This window comes from Dysidea avara, chromosome 4 (genome assembly GCF_963678975.1).
Source record: "Dysidea avara chromosome 4, odDysAvar1.4, whole genome shotgun sequence".
Classification (NCBI taxonomy): domain Eukaryota; kingdom Metazoa; phylum Porifera; class Demospongiae; order Dictyoceratida; family Dysideidae; genus Dysidea; species Dysidea avara.
In genome coordinates, this window is record NC_089275.1 from 12,039,912 (window position 1) to 12,065,605 (window position 25,694).

Below are 25,694 nucleotides of genomic sequence, written 5' to 3' on the forward strand. Positions count from 1 at the left end.
CAAGACACTATATTTATACTATAAAAAGAAACCTTAAATAGCATGTTTACCAAGTACAAGGTGCAATACAAGTCCATAAATAGTGTGTTTACTCTATTACATACAATTAACATAACCATAAGAAAAGCTGCTAATACATGTGTTAATTACTTAGCTAAGTACAAAAACAAATCAAAGTACACAGTACAACTTAGCTAAGGATTCTGATTACTACATTCCTCCCTTCTTAATTCTGAAAACGCTCTGGAGGCCTACGATACCTTTGTGAGCGGTGAAGTTCAGTTGGTGCCCTTCCACTGGTAGGTGGCTGCTGGGAAACTTGTCTATTGCGAATGTGATCCGCATGTCTTCAGACAATTTTACCATCTGATGATTTGATCTTGTAAGAGTGCTCATCACTGGTACTAACAACAGTTCCTGGTAACCAATTGCCTTTTGGTCCCTTGTTAAAACCACGAACCATCACTAAGTCATTTTGTTGAAAAGTACGTTGTTGGGTGGTTCTGTCATGTTGTGACTTCTGTCTATGTTGCTGTTGTGAAACTCTGTCTTTTAGGCTAGGTACAATCAGGTCCAGGTGTGAGCAAGGTCTCTGTTTCAAGATTAACTCTGCTGGAGCAACTCCTGTTGTTGCGTGAGTTGAAAGTCTGTAATGAAAAAGAAAGCGTGAGAGTTTAGTCTGTATTGTACCAGTCAACTGCTTCTTCATTCCAATTTTGAAGGTCTGAACAGCTCTCTCAGCTAAACTATTAGAAGAAGGGTGACAAGGTGCGGTCTTAAAATGGCGGATGTGATTTTGCCTTAGAAATTCAGTAAATTCACTGCTACTGAAACAAGTGCCATTGTCTGTCACAATCACCTTAGGTAACCCAAATCTGGCAAACATTGTTCTAAAATGTTCAACCGTTGCTTGAGTAGTACCAGAACTGACAACCTCTATTTCCATCCATTTAGAATGGGCATCGACAACAACTAAAAACATTTTTCCCAGAAAGGGTCCAGCATAGTCTAAATGAATTCTCTCCCATGGGTTTTCTGGCCATTCCCATGGATGCATTGGTACAGCTGGGGGAGAAGGCTGATTGACTTGACACTGGTTACACTGTTTTACTTGTGCTTCCATATCTGAATCAATGTTAGGACACCACACATAACTACGAGCCAAACCTTTCATCTTAGAAATTCCTGGATGACCTTCATGAAGCAAAGCCAGCAACTTCTCTCTTCCCTGCAGTTGTTTTGAATGCTGAGTTCCAACTGTCTTGATTGATATGGTTTAAGTACTAAATCAACTGCTCGTGGCCAGCCATGTTGCACAAATCTGCGTACTTTGGACAACATAGGATCTCGATCAGTCCATGATCTGATTTGGTCCACTGTTACTGGAGAAATATCCAAGCCTTCTAACAAGTACACTACCTCTTGAGGCATTGGTACTTCTTTTGGCTGCACTGATAGTGGTAATTGGCTGAAACCATCAGCATTTACATTATCCTTACCAGGCACATACTGCACTGTGTAGTTATACGCACTCAGTGTTAAGTCCCATCGTTGTATTCTTCCTGATGCCATCACCGGAATACCTTTTCTCTCTCCTAAGAGGTGCTGTAGGGGTTTGTGATCTGATTTAATTGTAAAATGTCTTCCAAAAAAGTACTGGTGAAAATATCTGACTCCAAAACAATAGCAAGTGCTTCCTTGTCTATTTGTGCATAATGTTTCTCCGCAGGTGCCAGAGAACGTGAAGCAAAAGCAACTGGCAGTTCATCATCTCCAACTTGGTGAGACAAAACTGCACCAATTCCATAAGGGGATGCATCACTAGCCAAAATCAGTGGTTTGGATGGGTCATAGTGTGTCAAGACACTTGAAGATGTCAACAAAGCCTTGGCCTTCTCAAAAGCTTTACGTTGCTTTTCTCCCCATGACCAATGATGCTTCTTCTGTAGCAAGCTGTACAAAGGAGCAAGACATGTAGAAAGGTTAGGTAAGAACTTGCCATAATAGTACAGCATGCCCAAAAATGATTTCAACTGTGACACATTTCTTGAGGCAGGTGCTTCCACAATAGCTCTAACCTTCTCTGGAATTGGTTCCAGTCCCTTAGCCGATATTTTGTGACCAAGGTATTCCACCTCCTGTAGCATGAAAAAGCATTTATCAGGCTTTAATTTCATACCTGCTGAAGCCAGTTTCTGCAATACTGCTGACAAATTGGTCAGGTGCTCTTGGTCATTCCGTCCAGACACCAAGATGTCATCAAGAAACAAGCACACTCCTGGAAGACCATGAAGAAGTGTTTCCATAGTCCTTTGGAATATGGACGGAGCGGCTGAAACACCAAAAGGAAGTCTGTTGTACTGGAACAATCCTTTGTGCGTGTTGATAGCCACAAGCTTCTTTGATGCATCATCTAAGGGTATCTGCTGATAAGTATGGGCAAGGTCTAGTTTGAAAATCTCTTTCCACCAGCCAATGATGCGAACAAATAATCTATTCTAGGCAAGGGGTAGCTGTCCACTTGGGAAGCTTGGTTAATTGTAACCTTGTAGTCTCCACATATCCTAATTGAACCATCTTTCTTTAACACAGGAACAATTGGGGCAGCCCACTCAGAAAATTCAATAGGTTCGATCACACCTTGTTGAATTAAACGGTCCAGTTCTTTCTCAATTTTTGTCTTCAAGGCATAAGGTACTGCTCTGGGTTTGTGAAAATGGGGTTGGGCTGTAGGATCCAATCTAATTGTAGCATTAGTTCCTTTTAAGACTCCAAGTTCTGAACTAAAGACAGTTGTGTATGTATCAAGAATACCCTGCAAGGACAAAGAATAACATGCATGGTTAACACAAAATAAGTTAGCCTAGATCTTCATAAGCCAGTCTCTTCCCAATAAGCTTGGTCCACTCCCATTTGCGACCACTAATGGTAATTGCTCAGTCTGATTCTTATACCTGACTGTGACTGTGGTGGAGCCTTTGACACCTATCTGTTCACCACTGTAAGTTCTCAGCTTGACACTGGACTCCTGGAGAGGGGGAGCATCTTCTGGTGACCACAGACGATTGTAAGTTTCTTCACTTATAATAGAAACTGAGGCTCCGGTGTCTATCTCCATTTCCAAACTAGCATTGTCAATACTCACTGACACTAGAAGTGGTTTCACAGATGTGGCTGTGACCTTGCAAGCGGAGTAATCATCTTCCTCCTCCTTTACTATGTGAGTAGGATGAGACGCGGTACTGTTATGGTATGGTGCGCATGCGTAGAGGGGGCTGGAATAAGAGTAAACCGCTGAGTTTGTCTACTGTGGATGTTAGTGTATATCCTTCGTGCCACGCCGAATCCTGTCACGTAACAAATTGGGGAATTGTCCGGGAGCACCAGAAGACAAGTTGTTTAAAGATTTTGGTCGCGTAGACATTTGTTTTCTACTTTCACTGCTCCCTCGTGTTCACCCTGTCCAATTCTAACCACAAGTTTTTAATCCTTAGTACCGGGCGAGTGGTACCTCAACAGGTGTGAATAGTTGTACAGTTGGTGTTGTTGTTCGTGTGTCTCGACTAGGCAGGATTTGTTGTTATCGGCGCCAGTATGCATTATTTGGAATTACAAATTTGTAGTCAGACAAATTCTCATCGTCGTTACTCTCATCGTTCCTATTACGTTGTTGTGGAGTGGATAATTATGTCGTTCTCAGTAGACTCTTTTGTAGAATCACCCAGTCTATTGTCCTTAAATCCTTTAAAGAAGGTGGAGCTGCTCTCCCTTGCTCAACACTACAAGTTGGAAGCCACTCAAGCTATGAAAAGGGTGAAATTCGAACATTGATCATAGAGTATTTAGGCCATACCTATTTGATCTTATGTTGCGCGGGCCCGACCGACTGCATTTTTCTTCAAATGAAATAATTTTGAAAATCACGTGTGCGAATCATGTGTTCTTAATTAAAGACAACACCCTCTTGATATAGTCCAAAAGGGACCATTGAAGATCGTCCAATGCTCTAAAATTGTAGAATACGATGGGAAGGCTCTTTTGGAGATCTATGTTTAAACCTGATGCTACCTATAAGAATATGAAACCTAGATTTTTAACTGTGTTTGTACTATTATAGCTACATTCATTATTTGCATTTTGTATGCTTGTATTTAAAATTTTTATCATTTTCATTTTCAAACCGACCTACCTACCCAAATTTAAAATAATTTTGCCCGCGCAACATAAGATCAAATAGGTATGGCCTTAGTTGAGGAAGAGATCGTGTCTGAAGATGAAATACCATCAACCACTGATACTATCGAACTGAAGAGGCTAGAACTGCAAGACAAGGAGAAGGAGCGTGAAGTCCAGTTGAAGATGAAAGAGATGGAATTACGAGAGCAGGAGCTTGCTCTGCAGTCGAAACTTAAGGAACTTGAAATTGCAGCAGCTTCTACAGCTCCACCTGTACCTCGTACCAGTCGACAGGCTGAATTTGATGTGACTAAGCAAGTACAGTTTGTTCCACCCTTCCAGGAGACAGAGGTGGATAAGTATTTCTTGCATTTTGAGAAAGTTGCGTCAAGTCTGTCATGGCCTAAACAAGTTTGGACACTACTCCTTCAGAGCTCTCTGTTAGGTAAAGCCCGTGAAGCCTATTCAGCCCTATCGATAGAACAGAGTTCTGACTATGACACAGTGAAACGCTCTATTCTCAAGGCCTATGAGCTTGTTCCTGAGGCCTACCGACAGAGGTTCTGAGCCACCCAAAAGACAGATACTCAGACTTTTGTGGAGTTTGCACGGGCAAAGGAAACTTTGTTTGACCGCTGGTGTACCTCTAAAGGAGTTGATGGAGACTTTAACCGGCTCAGACAACTGTTGATGATGGAGGAGTTCAAAAACTTCCTTCCTAGTGATATTCGGACCTACTGTATCTAGATGAACAGAAGGTAGACAATTTACATGAAGCAGCAGTTTATGCTGAGGATTACTCCTTGACACATACCACTTCCTTTGGAAAGCCCCATCCCTGTGATGGTAACTCAGCAGATATAACACTTGAATTAGCTAAAGGTGGTCAGCCAGGTGCTCTTATCACCAGTAGCTTTACGGGTGGAGGCCCATCAGGGAACTACAGTAGCAACCACCTACCTGCTGGACCAACATGCTTTTATTGCAGGAAGAAGGGTCACATAATGTCAGAGTGTCAAGCCTTACCAAGAAAGAACGAGAGGTCTGAAAAGCCTGATCTCATTGTTTCCCCAAGTTTTCAGACAGACCATAAGAAGACAAGTAAGTTGCCAGATGAATACACTCCATTTATTTCATGTGGTAGTGTCTCCCTTGTTGGCTCACAAGTGGAATCTCCGATCACCATTCTCAGAGATACTGGTGCGACGCAGTCTCTGATATTGGAGGGTGCCCTTCCCTTCAGTTCCCATTCGGACACGGGAATGACTGTGTTACTACAAGGAGCAGAGTTAGGAACTTTTCGTGTACCACTTCATAAGGTTCACTTGAAGTGTGGTCTAGTGACTGGAGCTGTAGTTGTTGGAGTGAGACCTTCCTTACCAGTCCAGGGTGTGAGTCTCATACTTGGTAATGACTTAGCTGGAGGACAAGTGGCATGCATTTCCAATGTGCCACAAACTCAGTGTCGCCAACTGTTGCAGCAGAGCAAGTCCCAACGAAGGTGTATAGGGTCAGTAACAGTAATTCACAGCAGGATCTCAGTAGAGAGCAGATCGGGCGCGTTAGATGTTTGCCAGGAAAGAAAATGGTGGACAACCAAATTTTCGTAGGGCGGTTACCCAAATACATTTGCAGTAGGGACTTGGAAGACATTTTCTTTCCCTATGGAAAACTGACACGTTGTGAAGTGAAACAAGGAATACGACTAGCTTATGGTTTTGTTGAGTTTGAAAACAGAAGAGATGCTGAGGATGCAATACATCTGGAGAATGGCAGAGAGATCATGGGTACTAGGATAGTTGTGGAATGGTCTAGAGGACACAAGGACAAGAATAGCATACGTGGTTATGATCAATATGACTGCCGTATTCATGATCGGAATTGTTATGACAGAGGAGGACGAGATCACAGATACTCTTGAAGGAGGTCTTATTCATGGTCACCACCCTGACATAAGCATCACAAATACCGGTGACTGATTGACTTGTGCATTTCACTTAGTTATTAACCTTTTCCATACCTTGCTGGTGTATTTAGGTCTTTTATCATGTAATTTTTAGACAACTTTAATTTTTATACCCACATGTGTGTGTGTATACCTTTGTTGTGTGTAGGGGTAGTTTTGTAGGGGGGGGAGTGTTATGGTATGGTGTGCATGCGTGGAGGGGGCTGGATTAAGAGTAAACCACTGAGTTTGTCTACTGTGGATGTTAGTGTGTATCCTTCGTGCCACGCCGAATCCTGTCACGTAACAGTACCATCTTTCTGTTGTGAGCGGGGCTGTCCTTTTGGTACGGGTTTACTTTTGCACACACGAACAATGTGTTCTTTCTTTCTGCATTTGCGCATTCCGCAGTCTTAAACGACAATCAGCTGCCTTGTGTTTCTCTCCACATCGGTAGCATGGATTCTGTGTACCATGAGTCTTCAGCTTGTTAACAGGGACAGGGGACTGTAAGTCTTTCACATTCTTTTCTGCAGATTCAGATGCCATAGCTATCTCGAAAGCCTTGTCAAAGGTGAGTTCTGGTTCTGCTAGAAGTCGGCACTGGATTCTGGAATCCTCTACTCCGCAAACTAGACGATCTCATAACATATTGTTGAGGGTAGTGGCATACTGACAGTGTTCTGCAAGCTGGCGTAGCTCTGCAACATAAACTGTGACTGATTCTCCTGTACGACAATTACGGCAATTGAATCGGAATCTCTGCACAATCATTGACGGCTTAGGATCATGATGCTTCTGTACTATAGTGATGAGATCCTCGATTTTGAGCTCCATTGGCTTCTTAGGGGACACCAGATTGCGAATGAGCCGGTAGGTAGCTGGTCCACAGACACTGAGGAGTATTGCTCTCTGTTGGTCTGCATCCTCTATCTTGTTGGCTGCAAAGTACTGTTCGAGACGCTCGACGTACACTGTCCATGTTTCTTGTGAACTGGAAAACGCTGCAGTGGTGCCATAGTTATATCCTCGTCGCCACTGTCGTATCTGCCCGGTAATAATTGCATGCTTAAGGATAACATTTGTATCTTAGACTACACAACAGTAAATACATGGTACAAGACAATATGTGACCGGGCCTGCGATAATAGGGCATGTGGGCACATGATTTTTGCCTACTTTTTCACATTTTCATCACTCATAGTGTTTTGTACCATTATGCTATGGCATTGAAATTGTCACCTCTTAGTAAGCATTTAAGTGGCATCATGATGCAAGTTACAGAATGGAAATATACTTTTCCAGTACAGAGATATGACCTGTAGAGCAATGGGATGTAGTTTGTGCCCACATGCCCTGTTTTCGCAGGCCCGGTCACATATATTTATACTATAAAAAGAAACCTTGAATAGCACGTTTACCAAGTACAAGGTGCAATACAAGTCCATAAATAGTGTGTTTACTCTATTACATACAATTAACATAACCATAAGAAAAGCTGCTAATACATGTGTTAATTACTTAGCTAAGTATAAAAACAAATCAAAGTACACAGTACAACTTAGCTAAGGATTCTGATTACTACAGGTTCCTGATGGGGAGACTCCACACTTGTTGAAGGATGTTCCACTTCTAATGGGTAGAGATGTGCGATTGAACAATTGGTGCGCCCACTTGCTGTACGTACAGTAACTGATCTAATAAAATCATCATTTCCTTTTACAAGTTCTTCAATCACTCCAAGTTTCCACTGGGCCCTGGGTGTGTCATTGTGTATTTGAACCACATCACCTATCTTGACTGCCTGCTCTGTAGTGCCTGTTGTGTGGTGTACTTCTCGCAGTGATGTCAAATACTCCTTCCTCCAGCATGATTGAAAGTGTTGTAACAACAAGCCTTGTCGGTCTACCTTACTTCTCAATTGATCAGCAGAGTGCTAATCTGGATCAGCTATCTCTTCATCATCCACATCTGGGTGTGGTAGAGGAACAATCCAGCATCCACATAACAGGTGTGAAGGTGTAAGTCGCTCTGTGTCTTCTGTGGTAGATGAAAGATAGGTCAGTGGTTGATCATAAAGCACTGCCTCTACTTCAACAAAGGTGGTTTGTAAAACAGTCAGAGTAATGAAGGCTCGGCCTAAGGTCTTCTTCAGAGACATCTTCACCATCCCAACTAGCGTCTCCCAAAAGCCCCCATACCATGGGGCTCTCTTGGGGATGAACCTCCACATCGTACCCTTGTGCATTAACGCAGACTTCAGTGTAGGTGACTGGAACAGTTCATTCAATTCCTTGGCTGCTGATGTGTACGTTGACGCATTGTCTGATATAACCAGACGGGGCAGTGACTTCCGGGCAGCAAACCTTCGGAAAGCTTGTAGAAATGTCACTTCTGTGAGGTCAGTTACTACTTTAAGATAAATTTCCCAGGTGCTGGTGCAAGTGAACAGACAGATATATACCTTATACTCACCAGCTGCTCTTTCATTCTTCACATACAATGCTCCTGTAAAGTCAACTCCGGTCACACTGAAGGGAGGTCTATCCTGGACTCTGGCTAGTGGTAATGGTGGAGGGTCAGGGGTAGGGAATGGTTTTCCAGCAACTCTGCGGCAGATCACACACTTTCGCAGTAACTTTGCCACTACTCTCTGTGCTGCTGGGATCCAGTAATGTTGTCTCAGAGCAGTTACAGTACTGAGTGTGCCTCCATGTAGTTGAGTGGTGTGAATAGTATACACAGTTAGTGAAGTGAATCTATGAGTGGCAGGGAGGAGAGTGGGGAACTTGGTGTTGTTGTTAAGTGGAGCATTATGTATCCTCCCACCATATCGAAGAAAGTTGGAAGAGTCTAAAAGCAGTTGTAGCTTTCTGACAAGTGGGAGGCGCCTACTGGATGTCTGGTTTTTCTGCAGGGATGAGATTTCCTTCAAGTATGTTGAATGCTGGCAGCTTTGAATCCATAACATCTGTGCCTTACTTAGTTCACTGGCTGTAATTGGCCCTGTGGGCTTGGATCCATGTGATTTAACACATTCAATGAGTCTTAGCACATATGCGGTCACATACAACAGTTTAGATAATGTACTGTACCTCTCTATGTCAATGATGTCTGCCACTGTAGAACACCTGTTCACTTCACGGGATTCCTCAACTGGGTCAGATGATAACACCTCAATTTCTGCTTCAGTAAGTTGGACATGTAGTATGTCAGTAGGATTCCACGTTGGCCTTAATTCCTCAGATACAATCCACTCTGGTCCATGTATCCACAACACAGATGTTGTAGAGATGAAAGTGGAATGCCCCTAGTTAACAAGTCTGCAGGATTGTCTGCAGATGGGCAGTAACCTCACCACTGAAAAGGACAGACTTTGGTGATTGTTGACACACGATTTGAAGCACAATTTGGCTATCACACCACATGTGGGTCAAATCAATCTGGCATTGAATTGAGGAGGTGATCATGGTAAACATCTGTGCCGCGATAGTGGCACCCATTAGCTCAAGTCTGAGTAAAATTTGCTGCTTCAGTGGAGCTACCCTGTTCCTAGCGATCACAAAGACTGTTGTGTTCCCTTGACGGAAGTATGACACTGCGCCGTAGGCCTTGGTACTAGCATCACAAAATATATGCAGCTCAACTGGAGCATCTGTACTCATTCCATTCTTCCAGTAACATCTAGGTATTGAAACAGTGTGCAGATGTTGAAGATCATGAAGGAGGGTCTGCCATTGCTGTTGATACTCCAATGGGAGTGGAACGTGCCATGATAACTTCTTCTGCCATAGCTGTTGTAGCAGTAACTTAGCACTAATTGTAACTGGGGATGTGAAACCCAGTGGATCAAAAACTCTGAAGGACTGCTGCAACACTTCATGTTTTGTGGTCGAAGACTGATCAAGAGACAAAAACTTCTGAGCAAGTGACAAATTATCATTGGTTGTGTTCCACACTAGTCCGAGAGTGTTGATCTGTTCACAACTATCTGCAACTTGATCCTTCTCTGCTATGCTACATAACTGTTTGCTTTTAGATGCCCAGCTCCGTAAGTTGAAGTTAACCTCAGATAGTGCTGTTCTAGCTTCAGTATAGTATGCTACAGTCTCCTCTTCAGTGGGACACCCTGATAGAATGTTGTCTACAGATACAGATTCTGGAGAAGATCCTTGCATGGATACGGTGGAACTACACTGTGTTAAATGGCAGTGGAGGGCAGCGTGCAGCATACTGTAAATGGAGAGCTGGCTGATCCAAACAGGACAACTCTAAAGCGATAGGTTTGAAGGGAGCTCTCAGGATCACTAGGACAGCATGGCCTGAGGAAACGTGTGAAATTGCGATCTTTGTGATGTAGTTGGACGTGTAGAAATTCCTTTTCAATATCAGCCAAACTTGTGACCACGGAAACGGATAAGGATAGTAGGGAGTTGTTGGAAAAATGGAGGTCCTGTTTCTAAACAGTCATTGAGACTGGCCAAATGCTTAGCTTCACGGCTGCTGCAGTCGTATACTATCCTGAGAGCAGTTGTTGCTGAATCTTTGTGTACTCCATGGTGTGGTATGTAGTGGCGTGGCTTATTCAATTCTGAGTCAGGTACCTTATCAATGAAACCACGTCTCAGCTGTTCCTCTATTATTCCATTGTATACCTTAAGCATGTCGGGTGTAGTGTTCAGTTTGTGAGCCAGTGACCGTACTTGTCGTTCACAAGTAGTTTTGTTGGTAGGTACCACAGGATGATTGGGTTTCCACGGAAACTTCACTAGGTAAGTTCCATCACTCTGACGTGTTACTGAGTCACGTAGATACTCCTGCAGAAAGGTAGATGATTGTTTGTTTTGCACAAGGTCAGTTTCCCATACATCTCCACTAGGCATAACATTTGGTGAGTCGTACAGTGATACAGAACTAAGGTGAAACACACTAGATGTCATAGAGGTGGTGTAATTATACAGTGGACCTGAAAGTAAATATCCAAGTTTGGATTAAACAGCAGTGGGACCTGGTCCTCGAATCACAGTTTCTTATACAATGGACCAATAGGTGTCAGCTCCAATGAGCATGGAAATGTTGATCTTATCATTGTCTGGCATTGCATGGTTCAGACGGAGGTCCTTCAAATACAGCAGCTACTTCACATAAGTGAAAGGAAGATTACGGAGTGGCTGAGCAATTCCCTGAGTGATGAGGACAGATATTGGTATCTCAGTGCCCTCAGTATAGTCTCTAAGTGGATTGTAGCAACTGGAAGGGTCTGGTTGGAGGCCTCTGATGCTACAAATGCGGCAATGGCAACACATTCTCTTCTCTTGGAGTTAAGGTGTAAACAATCAGCTAGACTTTCTGTAATGAATGAGTGTTGTGCTTCCTCATCTAACAAAATATTTACTGGTGTAGAATGGTTGTTCGCTCTCACTGTGGCAACCACTGTCTTCAGAAGGCATACCTTAGCTGGTTGAGGGTGTTTTAATTAGATTCTGTGCAGTTTGAGTGGGAGGAGTTGGTGGCTGTTCTTGACTGGTTGAAGATGGCCTGTGGGTTGTTGAGCTATCAGTGGTTGAAATCTGTGGGTTGTGTGTTCCTCGACATAAACTAGTATGGTGTCACTCCTTGCAATGTTTACAGTTGCCCTTTGACTGACACTGACTTACTCTGTGGTGACCGAGACAATTAAAACACAATTTCTCACATTTGACAATGTCCATACATTTAGATGGGTCTGGGATGGCATCACACTGGTAAGCTGGATGTGAACCTTTACAAAATACACACTTCAGTGGTTTCCTTGTTTCAGATCTGCTCGTGGCTCCTGTGAGAAAAGATGCGGTGCAGCAGTGATGATCTTCAGATTGGGACGGTGGAAGAAAGGCACCAGCTTCAAGGACTCTGATAACCTTCACAATACTCTGTCTTAGCTGGTCAAGTGTCCACTCTAGATGGCTGTGTTCCTTAGCCATATTTTTCCTCACATCAGTTGGAAGTTTCCCTAGTATCATAGGAACCAGTAATGCCCCATAAAACTCAGATCATACCCCTGAGCTTGAGTTTCTTCGGTCTGTTCAGTGTTATCACTACCCAGTGACTGATCTTGTGAAGTACTGCTCACAGTAGTATCTTCACCAGATGATTGGACTTGTTCACTGATTGTAGGTTGGATCACTGATGTTGAAGGCTGAGTTTGTACATTTCTAGTCTGTGGTTGAAAAGGTGGAGCCTGGACATTAAGTGGCTTAGGTCTTGCCAACACTGCTTTGATTAGTGCAATCTTCTCTGCGAAATTGTACATAATTTCCTCTGTATCTAGTATCTCCGTTTCCAGTGCATCAGCATCCTCTATTGTTGCTTGGATCCTAGTATCCATGTCTGCCAAGGTAGCTCTCTTAGCCTCAATCTGCTCCAACAACATTAGGAGAGTTGTGGTGTCTCTCTCATTAGGAGCGTCATCACTGTATAATATGGGAGCAATCTTTCCAAACACTTGTGTGAGGTGAGCGTGGTGAGCCCTTCTCGATGCTCGCAGGTGTGAAACTTCCATCGAAGGTCGCTAACTGTAATAAACGAATAAGAACAGCAGTATCAAGAGGGAAAATCGCTTGCCTTACTGTGTACTGTTATCCTTTTGCCACAGTACCAGACTTTTCAATGGCGGGTTACAATAGAGAGTAAGGCTAGCGATCCCAACTGGTCACAGCACCAATGCAACGTATGTGTGAATAGTTCCAATACCGGTCGTCACAGTTACCAGGTTCTATTAGGTGGGATGTTCGATGAAAGCCACTCTACTCTTGTCGTTGCACACACGAGGCAGGAGAGAGAATTCTAACTAATGCACACACAAAGGATCACGTGTACAACCACAATAATGAATAACTAAAGTAAACCTAACCTAATACATGAACATTAAGTTTAGCTATGAATAGAGTGAAGTCAGTCATTCTCGACAGTGGTTTAAGTTACTCTGCAGAGAGTTTAGCTACATGACAATAGTGCACAGTTGCAAAATTGTAACAAACATTTAAATAGTTAAAAGACCTTACAAATTAAAAGTTCTTTCTCTTCTTCCTGTAGTAACGACAAAGGCAAATAAAAAGGGAGCCCCAAGGCTGGGGCTTGCAATTACAAAAAGAAGTGATGTCTAATTATAAACTGTGAAAAGGGTGCACCTTTGAAAAGGCCAGGGTGAAAAAGTTGTGGATCACAGGTGGCAGCCAAGAAATGGCTGTGATGGTAGCTATACCTGTAGGTTAATGGCAAACTTAATATTGACACACAATATGTAAACATTAATTTAAATGGTAAGTTTAACGAATTAATACTTGAGCTATTGTATAATGTATCCTGGTATTTTAACGAATAAATGTTTGAGCTATAAAGTATCCTGAGTAAGGGAATATAGATTAGAATGTTGGGCAGCAATACTCACAAAAGGTATGACTAGGCTCTAATTAGAAATACAGAGTATACGTCGGTGTGCCCCTGTATGCTTTCTTGAAATTATTAATCTAACTGGATTCATGATCTAAGACGTATCTTGAACATCACGCAGAATGGAAGAGTGAGAATGTGAGAATACCATGACTAGGAAGACATGCAATAATTGTGTCTGTAAACTCTATAGACTTTGCCTTTTGTAATGTATGCAAAGGCAAAAAAGGAAGTTGCGGGTTTACCTGAAATAATCACAATCCTTGTCAATTTACTCTAGTAATCATTTATTGTTTTATGAATTTTGTAGCAATTCCTCTTCCTTATATAATAAATAGTTGCTATGCACACTAGAGCACCTTAATGTCTTGCTTTATCAGGACTTGATTGTTTCATTGTGCTGAGACCATTATCTATATGCTCTAACACCAACACCTTCTTTCCTTATGGCACTGCACATAGTATTCATCAAAGTTGTAGTGCTTGTGAAGGGTGATGGCTTTTCTTTCTTTGTTATTAGACATTGTAAAACTTCCTGTAATTATGAAAACTTTTATGTGTACTTCCTCTTTTATGAATAAAAGTTAAATTGTTTTAATAGAGTGATCACCAAACCCAGTATAAAAGTTACTCACCGGTATATTACTGCTGTATTTGAGCAGGAGCTCATCGAGTCCGTAGGACGAGGGAGCATGTAACTCCGTAAACGGCGAAATTCAAACATGGCGTCGCAATTTATTAATAGTAATTTAAACAGTAACCTTATAAGGATAAACACATACCGCGCATGCTCGCTAAATCCACAATACTGTAGTCTTCTTGCTCCAGCAGTGAGCGATGAAACTCGATTCCTTCAGTATTTACTGCAGATACTCTGTGCTGCCGCCATGGACTGATAGCCGGCCCACTTACATTACACGGTAAGCAAGAATGTTTCCTAACAGTCTCCAAAACATCTTGTCACTATTTCACTCCGTTAGTTAAGCCCTTTCCTCGACGTTTCCTTCCTTGCCATCTCTTTCACGAATTAATCCAGGCGCTGCATATTTGTGGCATGATTATTACGTAATTCTTTACCCTACGATACAACTTTTACTATATAAGGAATATACTATGTTAAGATATGTCCGCCATGTTTGAATTTTGCTGTTTACGTTGTGAGTATGCGGAGTTACATGCTCCCTCGTCCTACGGACTCGATGAGCTCCTGATTTGAGTATTCCAATCTTATAGTAGATTCATGCTTACTAGCTATAGGAATTTTACAAGTCGAAAGCAGCATCTGCCACTATTATTGCACACTTTTGATTGATTAATTATTCTAAATCACAATATATAGTGTACATAATTATCATTAAATGTGACTGGATAGGGCATGCGAGCACAAACTACATCCCATCACATAGCAGGTCATATCTCAGTACCAGGATGGAATATTTGCATTCTGTAACATACAGTAGCTAACTATAAGTGCTCAAAATTATATGACATTATGTAAAAAAATCATGAGTCATTAAAGTTTTAAAAAGTAGGTAAATTTTGTATGCCCACATGCCATATTTTTGCAGGCCTGGTTATTGGCATAAATTTTATGTAAGTTTGAATCAAGAGTATATAATGGGGATGGAGAGTGTCGAACTACGTAATAGGCTGTGAATAATGAGCCTGTAAAGTAGCCCGCGTACCTTTGTTTCTTCTTGTAAACTTGACTGCTGTTGATTGCTCAGATTTAACACCTTAAAAGTGTTTTGACAGGTGGTCTGCATGTAATCGTAATGGCTGAAATTCCATCTAGACATGTCACTTTCATTAGTAGAACTGTTGAGGCAGAGGATGGCAACCATGATGAAATCTCAACCATGATAAAACCTTGATGTTTGCTTTCCAGGTTAGCTGCTTGTGTCTCTCTTTATGCGGTGAATTCCTTTGTACAATGTGCCATACTTTCCTTGAGTACATCGTTCTTATTCACACAAGTACACAGAAAAATTTGGAATTTTCAACTAGAGTAGGGACCATAACACATCGATAAAAAGTACTGAAACAAGTTGGAGTAGTGCACAATATTAAATCACAGTGAAACAATAAGAAGTGTTATATCCCTACTGTACTCTAGGAAATGCACAGTAGGGATATAACACTTCTTATTGTTCTACTGTGATTTAATATCGTACACTACTCCAACTTGTTTCAGTACTTTTTATCGATGTGTTATGGTCCCTACTCTAGTTGAAAATTCCAAATTTTTCTGTGTATTTGTTTGTTAACTTTTTTTGTAAAGAATTATTATGACTGGTGGACCCACACATACAGCATCTGAAATGGCACCGCGCTCCCTACTATATCAATCATTGTCTGAAAAGTGAAGTATCCATTACGCTTCGTTTTCAGCTATGTTAAACCCGTTACACAGCATTTCGGATCAAGAACTGTTTGAAAAGCACCTCTGCAATCCATGCGTACCAAAAGAAATGGTGCCGCACATCTCAGTTATACTAATTATCATCTGAAAAGTGAAGTATCCATTACGTTTCGTTGTCGGCTATGTTCAACCTGTTACACAGCAGTACGAATCAAGAACTGTTAGAAAAGCACCTCTGCAATCAAAATAGCTACTACGGATGATTTCCGTTATGAAGGGAAGCCATCACGTGCTACCACCAAATCAACACTTTTCACTGTCAGCAAAGATGAATGGGACACAAGGGAGGACACTGGTAAGTCCATGAAGAATGCATTGTACGTACTGCGGTATGCCGAAAGGCACCAGTCGGGCCGAAGCAATGTTGAACAGTGAAAAAATCTAGCCCGTGGCCTTAGCCGTTATTGAGTTATGCTTGTCTGAAGGCATCAGGCAGTGATTCAGTCAGTCAATCAGTCAGTCAGTAGAAAATTCCGTGAACTAAATTATTTTTAAAACACTGTAGCAACTTGTTGAAAGCATTTTGGGTCGATCTGAAAGCTTGTTTGGACTGAGTTTTACCCAACCAATGCTGCCTCATCGTCGTCAGAGAAAATTTAGGCTGTATTTGGGTGATTTTATTTTGTGGGCCACGCCTACTCCTTTGTGGTCCCTACTATACACTACTATCATAGTGTATGATATACAAAGTGTGCTCACTGCATTTATAGTTAGTTACCAATCAACACAAATCACCGAGTTGTTTGAAAGATGCCATAGGACTTTATGGGCTCATTTTTCACAGCAAGTACTGCAGTTTGACACTCTCCCTTCCCATCATATACTCTTGATATTATTGTATACTATAATAGTCTAAGTAATCCATAATGTTCAGTCAGTGTGGTAGCAGTGAATTGATTTATTTGTTAGGCCCAAAGGCGAGTGCATTTATACAAGCAAAGCATGAGTGTATGTTGTATAACTGTTATGTACCACTCACCTAATAGGTGGGAAGAGTCTCACAGGACAGCTGCACCTCGTATAAAGGCCAGGTTTCTAACACTGATTATGGGAATGTTGCGGTGACGTTCCCTCTACAGTACCTCAGCCATCTGATATAATTGTGTTTGACCAAAGCTAGTATGCTATGGGCTATAGCACTAATCTGCATTTGCTGTTTGTCTCTCGATAATCATGTAATGCTCAGCATATGTGACTCACTCAATCACCTGTGATTCTCTCGAGCAAAATAAGCAGCTAATAGATAGTTTAAGTAAATAAAACCTAACTACTGAACCACTACTAGTCTAGTCCTTACTATCTACACTGGCTAAACTCGAATCTAGTGGCAAAACAAAAACTGGCTGCCACAATCGAACATATTGTCGAGAAATATACGTAATAGTTTTATTGACTAATCATTGAACATTTTAATCTAGACTCACATGGCATTAGACTAGTAAGCATATAAGTATGTTTATACGTACATAGAGTTGTTGTTACCGTGTTGGCTTTTTTGATCGTCATTGGCTGCTTGGTAAACGTATTGGTGACCTTTGACCCAGTGACTTTATGGCCTCATAATTGACTTATACATGTTAGGCTATAAAAGAATTTGAGTGAACTGTGAGGCATCTCTCCACCTATTAGGTGAGGTGTTGTAGTGGTCTCCACTGCCAGCACTTGTGCAATGCTGCACAAAACCGCAACCAGTACAATATCTGTATACTGCCCTACGGTCAGTGCATTATAACTTATAATGCACTGGTTTCCATCTGCAAAACCACAACCAGTGCATTATAAATATGACTGAGCCTGCGATAATAGGGCATGTGGGCATATGATTTTTGCCTACTTTTTCAAACTTCCATCACTCATAACGTTTTGTACTACTATGATATGGGCAATGCTATTTTCAGCATATACGTAGTAAGCATTTGATTGGCTTTATGATGCAATTTACAGAATACAAATGTTCTGTTCCAGGACTGGGATATGACCTGTAGAGTGATGGGGTGTAGTTTGTGCCCACATGCCCTGTTTTCGCAGGCCCGGTCACAAATTATAATGCACTTGCTGTAGTCTGCAGCAGTGCCATACACAAATTATGGCACTGACGGTGCCTTTGAATTGCATCAGTCAGGTAGAAAATTCCACTTTATAATTTAAAAAATTTTTTAGCAATAGTTTGGAGGTGTTTCAGGTTGTATACACTGAAGGCACTTTTGGGCTTGGTTAACCCTAACCAAGAACACCATGGAGGTATTGTGAAGCTGGTTTTAGGGTGATGTTTTTGGCCAAACCTTCATGGTCCCTAATATTCAGTACTGTCATACTGTATGATTAAGTTGGCATGATGATATATTTATTACTACAGCAATTAGATTGGGATCAACTACTAGAAGCAGTCAGAATAGGGAACATTGTTACTGTTGAGAGATTAATAAACACCAGATACATTGATGTGAACGCTACATTTGGGGTACGGTACAGTACTGGTATGTTGTATGCAGCATACATATCACTTTCATACCACATTTTAAAGGGAAGGTATATAAGTGGTATAATAGCACTGATAGCTCAGGAATGCGTTAACGAGAAATGGAGGTAGTATAATATAACTTGCATATACTACCTCCATTTCTCGTTTATGCATTCCAAGCATTCTCAGAAATCATCCAATTTCTTTGATGAAACTGTGTAATCCACTCTGCTTTAATATAGTGACACTTCACAGGATCAATAGTGAGTTTTATTTTTGCAAAGCATGGATAAGTTGTAGACTTGGAGAAGAAGATATTTCTTTGTTTTACTGAGTGAAGAAGGTCACAGGTTAGCTTATATTGCTGTTTTGATTTTGATTGCATTCTAGTCACGTGGCAATGTCCAGACACTGGGCTTAGTTGATTTGGCCATTAGTGTAAACATATTCACTACTTTAGTTTATTCATGGCTAGTAAAGGGAGTACTTTAGTGCACTTGAATCATCTTTATATTGCTGTTTTGACACCTGGTGTGTGTATTTGACACCTGGCGTGTGTATTTTACACCTGGCATGAGTCATACACACATAGTGACTGGTCGTGGCACTTAACCGACTAGGCCATAATAGTGCTGTAAACATATTCACTGCTTTAGTCTATTCATGACTAGTATAGTAATTACTTTATAGTACATTTGAGCTTGCTCAGCTTGCATTTGGGCTTCCAGTGTTTAATTGTGTACCCACAATCGAAGCGGTGTCGATACATCTGCTTTCAGCCTCTCAGCAGCGCCTTGTCATTGCTTTTATGTTCTTATCCACAATCAAAATTCACATGGTCCCATATAAATATACTCATGAAGCATTCCTGCAGTTTCCCACTCTTGTAGGTAAGTCACCCAAGTGGAATATATTAGTTGTAACGTCGGAACTGGTGATTTGCCTAAAATATATGCATGGGCATGAGGGCCCTCACTTGTGCCCACTACATATAGGAGGTATTCTTTTAAGTGACTGTGTGATTTAATAGTATTACAGTAGTTAATCATACACTACAATAGTAGTGTATAGTAGGGACCACAAAGGAGTAGGCATGGCCCACAAAATAATATCACCCAAAAACAACCTCAATTTTCCCTAATGATGATCAGGCAGTATTGGTTAGGTGAAACTAAGCCCAAACAAGCTTTCAGATCGACCTGAAACGCTTTCAATAAGTTGCTACGTAATTTTAAAAATAATTTATTTAATGGAATCTTCTACTGACTGAGTAAGTAAATAACTGACTGATGCCTTCAGACAAGCATAACTTGATAACGGCTAAGGCTACGGGCTTGATTTTTTCACTGTTTGACATCGCTTCGGCTCGACAGGTGCCTTTTGGAATACCACAGTACGTACAATGCATTCTTCATGGACTTACCAGTATCCTCTTTTGTGTCCCATTCATCTTTGCTGACAGCAAAAAGTGTCGATTTGGCGATAGCACATGATGGCTTCCCTTCATAACGGAAATTGTCTGTATTTGTCATAGTGGCTATTTTCATATCAGAGGTGCTTTTCAAACAGTTCTTGATTCATACTGCTGTGTAACGGGTTGAACATAGCTGACAACGAAGCATAATGGATACTTCACTTTTCAGACGATAATTGATATAACTGGGGTGCGCGGCACCATTTCTTTCTTTCGGTATGTGTGGATTGCAAAGGTGCTTTTCAAACAGTTCTTGATTTGAAATGCTGTGTAACGGGTTGAACATAGCTGACAATGAAGCGGAATGGATACTTCACTTTTCAGACGATAATTGGGGCATGTGGTGCCATTTCAGATGTGGTATGCGTGGGTTCACCAGTCATAATTATTATTTACAAAAAAAAGTTAACAAACAAGTACACAGAAAAATTTGGAATTTTCAACTAGAGTGGGGACCATAACACATCGATTACTGAAACAAGTTGGAGTAGTGCACGATATTAAATCACAGTAAAACAATAAGAAGTGTTATATCCCTACTGTGCTCAAGATACCATAATGGAAATGCACAGTAGGGATATAACACTTTTTATTGTTTTACTGTGAATTAATATCGTGCACTACTCCAGCTCGTTTTAGTATTTTTGTCGATGTGTTATGGTCCCTACTCTAGTTGAAAATTCCATATTTTTCTGTGTACTTGTAAAACAACAGTATAATTATGTGTATTGTCTTTTTAAACCAGGTGCACACTCACAGCCGGCTTTTGGCTGGTTGTGGGTGTGCACCTAGTTTACTGAAATTGTTTTCGTAAAAACGTGTGTGTGTGTGTGTGTGTGTGTGTGTGTGTGTGTGTGTGTGTGTGTGTACCTACCTATGTTTTAGTCTTGTGTGGCCAGACCACTTTTTCTCCCACAGTGCTTATCATTTGGAATTATAAGTGCCTGCAAGTGATATGGCCATTATGTTTGTTTGTCCGTATGCACCCATGTGTTAAAAATGGTAAAAAGCAGCCAGGATGTAAGAATTGAAAGCAAAATTACATAAGTCTGTATTAAACTTCCACACACACAAACTTTGCTCTGAGGTGGTTTCTTTTTGGCGGTCTGAAGCACTGGTATGGAAACTCTTCATACGTGACCTGCTGAGCAAAAATGACTATTTTTGCAAATTCCTCAAATTCCATTTTATTGCTTCTCTGTTATCTGCAGTAAAAAAGCAGTGGACTGCCAAAGTTTCAGCCTTTTGGGATGAATAGTCTTGGAGTTATAGAAATCTAAGTGGCACAAAATTCACCTGAATTGTCGTTATTAAATTTTTACCATTAACCTACCATCACAGCCATTTCTTGGCCGCCATCTTGGATTTCACATATTTTTTCACCATAACCTTTTGAGGGCCGCACACTTTTTTTACAGCTTGGCTGTTTTGGATTAGATTTCACTTCTTTTTGTATTTGTATACCCCAAAGCCGTCCTATGGCTGGCTTTGGGGCTTTTTAAACCTATCTTTTTTTCTTTACCACAGGAAGAAGAAAAGATGAAGCATATATTAAATACTTTAAATATTTCTGAATTTATCAGTAAATGTACAAATTATATATATAATACATATATTTATTACAGAACTCTCTACATGGTGAACACTCTACAAGGTGACTTCTTCTAGCTGATATCTCTACAGGGTGAATTGTTTGCAGCTGAACTCTCTACAAGGAAACTTCTTCTAACTGATCTCTGTACAGGGTGAATTGTTTGTAGCTGAACTGTCTACAAGGTAACTTCTTCTAGCTGATCTCTCTACAGGATGATTTGTTTGTAGCTGAACTCTGTACAGGTGATTTGTTTGCAGCTGGGCTCTTTACAAAATGGTTTCTTTGTAGCTGAACTCTAACTTCGTCTTTCTACTGGGTGATTTGTTTGTAACTGAATTTTCTACAGGGTGATTTGTTTGCAGCTGAACTCTCTACATGGTGGTTTCTTTGTTGCTGAACTCTCTACAAGGTGAATTCTTCTAGCTGATCTCTCTACAGGGTAGTTTGTTTGTAACTGAACTCTGTACAAGGTGCTTTTTTGTAGGTGATCTCTCTGCAGGTTGATTTGTTTGTAGCTAAACTCTCTAAAGGGTGATTTGCTTGCAGCTGAACTCCTTACATTGTGTCTAGTTTCTAGCTGATCTCTCTGCAGGTTGATTTGTTTTAGCTGAATTCTCTACAGGGTGATTTGCTTGTAGCTGAACTCCTTACATTGTGTCTAGTTTCTAGCTGATCTATCTACAGGGTGATTTGTTTGTAGCTGAAATCTCTACAGGGTGATTTGCTTGTAGCTGAACTCCTTACATCGTGTCTAGTTTCTAGCTGATCTCTCTACAGGGTGATTTGTTTGTAGCTGATGTCTCTACAAGTTGATTTGTGTGTAGCTGATCTCTCTACAGAGTGATTTGTTTGTAGCTGATCTCTCTACAATTTGATTTGTGTGTAGCTGATCTCTCTGCTGGTTGATTTGTTTGTAGCCAATCTCTCTACAGGGTAATTTGTTTGTAGACTATCTATAAGGTGATTTGTTTGTAGCTGATCTCTCTGCAGGTTGATTTGTTTTAGCTGAACTCGCTACAGGGTGATTTGCTTGTAGCTGAACTCCTTACATTGTGTCTAGTTTCTAGCTGATCTCTCTACAGGGTGATTTGTTTGTAGCTGATCTCTCTACAAGTTGATTTGTGTGTAGCTGATCTCTCTGCTGGTTGATTTGTTTGTAGCCGATCTATCTACAGGGTAATTTGTTTGTAGCTGAACTATTTATAAGGTGATTTGTTTGTAGCTGATCTCTCTGTAGGTTGATTTGTTTTAGCTGAACTCGCTACAGGGTGATTTGCTTGTAGCTGAACTCCCGTGTCTAGTTTCTAGCTAATGTCTCTACAGGTTGACTTGTGTGTAACTGATCTCTCTACAAGCTGATTTGTTTGTAGCTGATCTCTCTGCAGGTTGATTTGTTTCTAGCTGATCTCTCTACAAGTTGATTTGTTTGTTGCTGGTCGCTCTAAAGGTTGATTTGTTTGTAGCTGAACTCTCTACAAAGTGTTTTGTTTGTAGCTGATCTCTCTACAGGGTAATTTGTTTGTAGCTGAACTCTCTCCACAGTGACTTGTGTGTAGCTGAATTCTGTAGAGAGTGACTTAATTGTAGCTGAACTCTCTACAGGGTGAATGACTTGTTTATAGCTGAACTCTCTTCAGTGTGACTTGTAATGTTCTGAATCTCTACAGTGATATATTTGTAGCTTAACTCTCCACAGGGTGACTTGCTTCCAGTTGAACTGTCTATAAGAGTAACTGTATGCTGCTGAACTGCCTACAGAATAACTTGCAATGTAATAGAACTCTATAATGGAGTAAGCTGAATGCTCTATTAGTGTGACTGTTCTATTAGAGTATTTCGATCTCGCATTTGCTACACGGAGTTGGCTTTCAAATCATAACTCAGTGGTTTGTAATCCGATTCTTCTGTACTATTGCAAGGACTTTCTAGGATGAGTATTCCAGCTACATACCGATTTTCAGCTCACTGCTCTAAGCGATTTGCCTGGTAGACGTGCAAATTCTTGGTATTTTTATTCACGAATCTCGATTATGCAATTGTTAAACACCTTCGGTTTCGCGTCATATCTCCGTAATCTTTATTTTGATTGCTTTCAAACCACCAAAAGGCACTCCTACGATAGTTGATCTATCCACAAACCGATTTTCAGCTCATTCCATGAAGCGGTTTACCCTGTAGGCGTGACAACAAATCGATCTTGTTTTACGCGAATAATTTGTCATAAACCCTGAACCGTTCATCGGATTTGCACCAAATTTGATAATAGGATTCGCATTTGGACTCCCTTTCTCTGTACCAAATGTCAAGGCAATCGGAGTACGTGTTTGCGTTTTATAGCAATTTTTGCAAGTGTGCGAAAAGACAAAGAAGAAAAGAAAACGAAGAAAAAAAAAACCCGAAACTTTGGCTGCTCGTATCTCGGAAATGGCTTGAGCGATTTCCTTCAAATTTGGAATGTGGACTCCCCTAGCTGGCAGGCAACTCTGCAGCAAATTAGGTTCCAATCGGATAAGGGATCACCGAGATACAAAAGTGTGAAAATGGCTTTCTTCCTGTCAATATACCCACTGTGTGGTGCGCCGGTTTCTTGGGCCGCATGACACACTATCGTGTGTCTTGATAGACAGTCAGGACAGGAATAAACTCAATTTGTACAGCAACAATACGGCAAATAAATTACAGGCACTTACTTTATTGATCGTGACTCATGACTGAAACAAACTATGAAGATGTGATTTTGCTCAGTCTGTTCACCATGAACTGGCACATCAATCAAGGTGTAGTGTTTTCCCTGTGTGTCTTCGTGTGGACAAACAAGAAGGCCAATTCAACATATAAATCAAGATGGTAAACTTTATTTTTTTACCGCATCGTACATAGGTGCCCATAACTCACAAACTGCCCATAACTCACTGCTGTTGACCACAGCGAGTACATTATAACTTAGCTGTAACTCACTGGTTGTGGTTTTCCAGACTGCAACAAGTGTGTTATGAGTTATAACACACTGACCACAGTGCAATATAAAGATATTGCACTGGCTGCACTTTTGTGCAAGGTTGCACAAATGCTGGCAGCCGAGACTGCTATGACACCTCCCCTACAAATATGGTAGGTAGAAAACACTACTCATTTTACTCAAATAATGTTGTTTTATGGCCTAACATGCAAAAGTCTATTGTGGGGCCACGATGCTACCAAGTGTCACCAGATCTGATGACAACAACATGTCTAGCAAGCAATTTCAAAGCATCCAATGGTGATTGCAAAAGCCAACATGACACAGTTATATACCTTACTAGTCTGATCCCAAGTAAAATCTTAATTCGTTTTCAACACTGAGACACTTCAATCTAAAAACCCTTACCATTGTGTTCAATTGTGGCAACCATTTTTTTTGTCTTACCACTTAAATTTATAGTTAGTAAGCAGAGGAGGCCAGTAATGCGTCTTCAAACATTTCGTGATCTCAAAAAGAAAAGTTCAACCCATTCAACCCCGACACCTCAGTATCAAATAAAGTATTTTAATGTGTGAGTTGATATCAATAAATTACAGTTTACGAAGCCCTTCTTTCAGCTGACCAACACTTTGTGTGGCTTTTATAAAATGCTACGTACCTGTACATTATGCATACTTCTTGTGAATATGACAAAGGACTTCATAATAATGAAACTAAATTCAGCCGCCATGTTTTATTGTGTAGTCACACATAGTAGTACATCATAGGGTTATGATGCATGACCAACCTCTTAGATAATTAGAATTTGTAAATACTGTAATTTAGCGTATTTCATACTTCATGAAATACATTGCTATGCACTGCTAAGGAAGCGTAACTATAACAAACCACTTTAAACCCCAAATTACGCACAGAAGTATCTTCTCAACTGTTTTATAGTGTGTCTATCGTGTTTTCTCGTACGAATTGTATAGAGAAAGCCTCGTGGCTGCCCTTCATTTTCGTTCACATAAGTACGGGTAATGTCTCTCTTTCAACCCGAAGGATATGCTAGCCTAAGAAGTCTTCAGTGTTGTTTTAAAGTTGGTAAACGTCTATAAAACCGAAAGGGAAGACCGTTCAAGAAGTATATGAAGAGTTGCCATACCTGTATTTCAGACTGCCGAGAAGAAACCACCTCAGAGCAAAGTTTATGTGTATGGAAGTTTAATACAGACTTAATTTAGCTT

General features: G+C 40.9%; 2 protein-coding genes across 3 annotated transcripts in view; one reads left to right on the plus strand and one right to left on the minus strand.

Moving 5' to 3' along the window:
* LOC136253559 (uncharacterized) overlaps positions 1-25,694 on the plus strand; it is a 48,474-nt gene that overhangs the window by 19,565 nt on the left and 3,215 nt on the right. Inside the window, exons 5-6 of the mRNA XM_066046226.1 lie at positions 18,331-18,451; positions 18,691-18,698. Of these exons, the coding sequence (XP_065902298.1) occupies positions 18,331-18,451; positions 18,691-18,698 (129 nt within the window). The remainder of the gene's footprint in view (positions 1-18,330; positions 18,452-18,690; positions 18,699-25,694) is intronic.
* On the minus strand, positions 7,549-14,753 carry LOC136254149 (uncharacterized). Of its 2 annotated transcripts, none has more exons than XM_066046827.1 (4): positions 14,188-14,753; positions 13,912-14,087; positions 12,725-12,946; positions 7,549-12,675 (listed from the first exon to the last, which is right to left on the minus strand). In XM_066046827.1, exon 4 carries the CDS (start codon positions 9,090-9,092, stop codon positions 8,058-8,060), a length of 1,035 nt encoding a protein of 344 aa, XP_065902899.1. In that variant the 5' UTR covers positions 9,093-12,675; positions 12,725-12,946; positions 13,912-14,087; positions 14,188-14,753; the 3' UTR covers positions 7,549-8,057. The 2 variants fall into 2 exon arrangements, with proteins under 2 accessions (XP_065902899.1, XP_065902898.1); XM_066046826.1 differs by having other exon boundaries at positions 12,725-12,950.